At 46.3% G+C, this 5,085-nt stretch overlaps 1 protein-coding gene across 1 annotated transcript; it reads left to right on the top strand.

Annotated features, from left to right (window-relative positions):
- Window positions 1-1,092: 1,092 nt before the first annotated feature.
- LOC112835979 (thymosin beta-4) lies at window positions 1,093-1,711 on the top strand. Its single transcript, XM_025887632.2, has one exon. The coding sequence runs from the start codon at window positions 1,160-1,162 to the stop codon at window positions 1,292-1,294; it is 135 nt and encodes a 44-aa protein (XP_025743417.1). The 5' UTR covers window positions 1,093-1,159; the 3' UTR covers window positions 1,295-1,711.
- Window positions 1,712-5,085: the final 3,374 nt, after the last annotated feature.

The raw sequence follows: 5,085 nt of genomic DNA, 5'->3' as shown, positions 1-5,085 counted from the left end.
CTTCCGTGGCATCATGCTCTGCTGGTTCCCCCGCCACCCCTGGGCTTAATATGTGCCCCCTCTGATGGGCTGACACTCATTCCCATGATTCCCCTCACTCCTTTAGAACAAGTTCTCTGCCTTCTGTAAATTCAGCTAACACACCTCAGGGCCATAAAACTTGGGACCTGAGGGCCATCTTGATGCTGTCCCGGGCGTGGCCCGAGATTTCTGTGAGGCAGGACTCAAGGCAAAGCCTTGAGAGATCTCATCACACATTGTGCGCTGTGAGCTGTGGGGGGCCACGACTGTGAACTACAGGAAACCAGCAAGAATTCCATCAAGTCTAAGGTGAAAGACACTTAAATATCCTAAGAATAAAACCAAACAAAAGCCAATGCAATCAAATCTAATTAAAAATTGTAATTGTGTAGCAGTCTGGGTGGAGATGCGGACTCCAATGATTAGATCCGGACTCTCCCTTTCGGAGTGTGGGGCCCCCGCACATAACGACTGCTACAAAAGGCTCAGTGCTGCAGTAATGGGATTTTTTTTTTCCCTTGATGGGGCCGTAAAACTAACCCCCAGGGGAGGTTCAGAATTAGGAAGATCTACAAAGTCAATCAAACCTCGAATGTCAACATTTTTGTGATAAATTTAGAAACAATCTCTATATACCTGTTATTTTAACTTCTTGAAGTGTTAAGGACAATTCAGCATATTAGTATTTTGAATAGATCAACCCAGTGATTTTAATTTAAAATGGGTAATTGCATAATGGATTTAGATTTGTGAATTTAAGTGGAAATCTTAGTAAGTTTCTAAACCATATCGGAACACTGAAGAGAACCTAAAATCTACTATGTTAAGGTTTAATTTGTTAGATTTATAAAAATTACTTGGGTACCTTGGAAGATTTGTTACATTTGGTGATTGCAATAACTTAAAGAAACCAAAACCAGTATATTCAAAGTATAAAAGAAGTCTAAAGTGTAAATAAAGTATTCTTAAAACCAGCGGTTTAAGATGTCCATCAACAGATGAAAGGATAAAGATGTGGTATCTATATACAATGGAATACTACTCAGCCATCAAAAATGAAATCTTGGCATTCGGCGGCGGCCACTGAGCAGATCGGACTTCACTTGTGCGCGCACCTCGCTCCGCTTTCTCTGCAACCATGTCTGACAAACCCGATATGGCTGAGATTGAGAAATTCGATAAGTCGAAATTGAAGAAGACAGAAACGCAAGAGAAAAATCCACTGCCTTCAAAAGAAACGATTGAACAGGAGAAGCAAGCCGGCGAATCGTAATGAGGCGCGCGCCGCCGATATGCACTGTACATTCCACAAGCATTGCCTTCTTATTTTACTTCTTTTAGCTGTTTAACTTTGTAAGATGCAAAGTGGTTGGATAAGTTTAAATGACTGTGCTACCCCTTTTCACATCAAAGAATCAAGAACTACTGACAACGAAGGGCGCCTGCCTCTCCCATCTGCCTGTCTGGCTGGCAGGGAAGGAAAAGAACTTGCATGTTGGTGAAGGAAGAAGCTGGGTGGGACGACAGTGAAATCGAGAGTAAAAACCAAGCTGGTCCGGGGTGTCCTGCAGGCTGTCAAATGCAGTTTAATCAGAGTGCCATTTTTTTTTTTGTTCAAATGATTTTAATTATTGGAATGCACAATTTTTTTAATATGCAATAAAAAGTTTTAAAACCTGAAAAAAAAAAATGAAATCTTGCCATTTGCAATGACATGGATGGAATTAGATGGTGTTATGCTAAGCTAAATAACTCAAACAGAGAAAGACAATTATCATACGATCTCACTGATATGTGGAATTTAAGAAACAAAACAGAAGATCACAGGGGAAGAGAGGAAAAAATAAAACAAGAAGAAATCAGAGAGGGAGACAAACCATAAGAGACTCTTAACTGTAGGAAACAAACTGAGGGTTGCTGGAGGGGAGGTGGGTGGAGGGATGGGGTAACTGGGGGATGCGCATTAAGGAGGGCACATGATGTAATGAGCACTGGGTGTTATATAAGACTGATGAATCACAGGCCTATACCTCTGAAACCAATAATATGTTAATTGAATTTAAATAAAAATAAATAATTTTTAAAAATAGTTTATGGGGCGCCTGGGTGGCTCAGTTATTAAGCGTCTGCCTTCGGCTCAGGTCATGATCTCAAGGTCCTGGGATAGGGCCCCACATCGGGCTCCCTGCTCGGCGGGAAGCCGGCTTCCCCCTCTCCCACTCCCCCTGCTTGTGTTCCCTCTTTCTCTGTGTCTCTCTCTGTCAAATAAAATAAATAAAATCTTTAAAAAAAATGGTTTAAACTTGAGTAGATTTCTTTTTAAACAGAATGAAGATATTCTAAAGCTAAATTTAAGAAGATGAAGAGAGAAGAATTTTTTAATAATTGCAGCTTGAACAAATTTAAAATACTGTAAAAGCTGAAATCTTTTCAGAACCAACCTTTCCACACACAAAAGCCAATCTCAAGGGCACACAAAAGATAAGAACAAACAAACAAACAAACAAAAAAACCCATTCGACCATGGGGGACTGAACTTGAAATGCAAGTTTTTCAGAGTGTGTGGACACATGCATTTTTCAGGGGAGTGGATACAGAGCTTCTTCATATCCACAAGGGTCCTGGACCCAAAGAGGTTTAAGAACTTCCCTTTGTGGCAAGAATGACCTGTACATCCCTCCCACCCCGAAGGTCCTAACAGAGCATCACCTGGCTGTCCCACCAGCACCCCACACCCCACAGTCTGCAAGACTATTTTCTTGGAATGACCCACCCAAACCAGTCCCTCCCACAGAGACCTCTCTCTGCCCAGCCTCTTGTCACCTTTCCTGTGTGCTCTCCTTTGCCCCAAATATCCAACGTTTGACCTAATTCTATTGATCTCTCTCTATTGAATTTCTTAATTCTACAGATTTCTGCAATGGCATAATTCTATTGATCAATTCTAATTGATTCTATTGAAAATCAATAGAATTAGGAAATTGGTTGGATATTCCCTTTCCCTTTGCCACGAAGATCTAAACAGCCGCAAAACCCTAGCAAGTCTTCCCTCAGGACATTCCCTGCCTGTTTCCTTTCTCCCAGTCCTACCTTCCTGCCCTTACCCCTCACCCTAGCAACAGTGCTGTAGGGAACCCAGGGTTCTGTCTGCCACCCTGAATGACTCAGATGTGTGGCTCCAAAGCTCTCTGTGGCTCTTTGCTGCTCCCCTGGCAGATTTCATCACCCAGGCATTGATGACTGCAAACTCCACAGGCCACGCCAAGCACAGACCCTTATGTGCATTGCTCCCTCCTCCCTCCATGGTCTACATATGGGAAATGCCCTTCGAGTGCCCTTAGCTCTGCCTCTGGAAATCCCACAACCTCCAGCAAGACGCAGACCCTCTTTTACCTCGGATGACTCAGATAGCACCTCATCACATGTCCCCTTCTGCTGCTGCGCCCTCCGGCCCCTAACCCTCAAAGCTCTGGAAGGGTGGAAACAACGTCTTCTGTAGCTGTAAATCCTGTGCAGGGACCCCTTGCTTCCACTCATTTATTAAGCACCAACTGCGTGCCAGGCACCGTTCTAGGTGTTGGGGGTTTAGGGGAGACTGAGGGCAAGAAGCTTCCTGCTATCAAGGAGTTTACCCTCTGGAGGAGCAGAGAGGAAATGAAAGTCAATAGATAAACAAAACGCACACAGCTGTCTTAGCAGTGACACATAAGGAGAAGAATAAACCAGAATTACGGGATAAAGAGGGGCAGTTTGAGGGAGGCTAATTTCCATATGGGTGGTAGGAAAGCCCTTTCTAACTTGGTGACATTTGCGCTGAGACCTGAATGATGAGAAGCAGGCCCGTGTGGAGACCCAGGGACAGCGTTCCGGGAAGAGGGGACAGCCAGAGCAGGCGTGGGGCAGGGGACTTGGCATGTTGAGGGGGTGCTCCCGTGTGGTGCCAGAGGAAGTTGGAGTGAGGCCAGAGCCTCCCGGAGCTGCGTGCGGAGGTGTGCGTTCCAGTGTGGGGAAAGGCTGTGGGTCCAGAGAGAAGCCAGGAGGCCAGCAGCGAGGAGGGTATGCAGTCATGCGCATTGGACTAGTGTGCGGCCACAGCAGGTCAGGGTGACCAACCTCCCCGGTTTGCCTGGGCTCAGGGGCTTCCCGGGACACAGGGCCCTCAGTGCTGAAGGGGGAAACCCCGGGCAAGCCTGGGCAGCTGGTCATCCTAAGCCGCCATGGGGGAAGGCCAAGTCCACCTGATTTGCTGATGGTTGAGATGGAAGGAAAAGAGAGTCTGGGGTGACGGCCAGGAATTTAGTTTGAACAGCTAGGTGGATGGCAGTGCCATTTACTGGGATTGGGGGAATGGGAGAGAAACAAGTTCAAGGAGAAAATTTAGAGTTTGGCTTGCTGAGATGCCCCAAAGGGGCTCCCCAGATCTCTGCCAAGTGGCAAAGCCACTATAAAAACACTTGGGACAGGCGCCTGGGTGGCTCAGTTTGTTAAACACCGGCCTTCGACTCAGATCATGATCAGGTCATGATCCCAGGGTCCTGGGATGGAGTCCCGCATCGGGCTCCCTGCTCAGTGGGAGTCTGCTTCTCCCTCTCCCTCTCCCGCTGTGCTCTCCCTCTCTCTCTCTCTCAAATAAATAAATAAAATCTTTAGAAAAAAAAAAAAAGAACACTTGGGAGAGAAGTACTGTTATCCCAGATCTACAGAGATAAAGTGGATACAGAAATAGGCTTCTAATCAATAGCAAAATCACTCTGAAATCTCTTAATTGCTGGCTAACAGTCACAAATGAGCCATCTTTCCCAGAAAGGGGGGACGCATCCATTTCCTGCAGATACGATGTTCGTTCTCGAAATCCAGAGGCGGGTGGGGAGCCTCTGCAGCCTTGTTACAGATCTGCCCCCCAGCAGTTTGCAATGGCCGCAAATGTGGTGCAAGATGGAGATGAGAGGTCAGAGGGTAAAGTCACATCAAGACACCGGCAGGAGCATCCTTCTCTGGCCCCTTCCCCCTTCCTCCCACCCCCGCCCCCCTCCATCCCAGCAACAGTTCGGTTTTCCTTCCTCT

The sequence above is a fragment of the Callorhinus ursinus genome, unplaced genomic scaffold (genome assembly GCF_003265705.2).
Source record: "Callorhinus ursinus isolate GAN/ISIS: 27379988/994484 unplaced genomic scaffold, GSC_fseal_2.0 scaffold4, whole genome shotgun sequence".
In the NCBI taxonomy this organism is placed as follows: domain Eukaryota; kingdom Metazoa; phylum Chordata; class Mammalia; order Carnivora; family Otariidae; genus Callorhinus; species Callorhinus ursinus.
The sequence above is the reverse complement of the archived record's forward strand: the minus strand, read 5'-3'. Positions and strand labels throughout refer to the sequence as shown.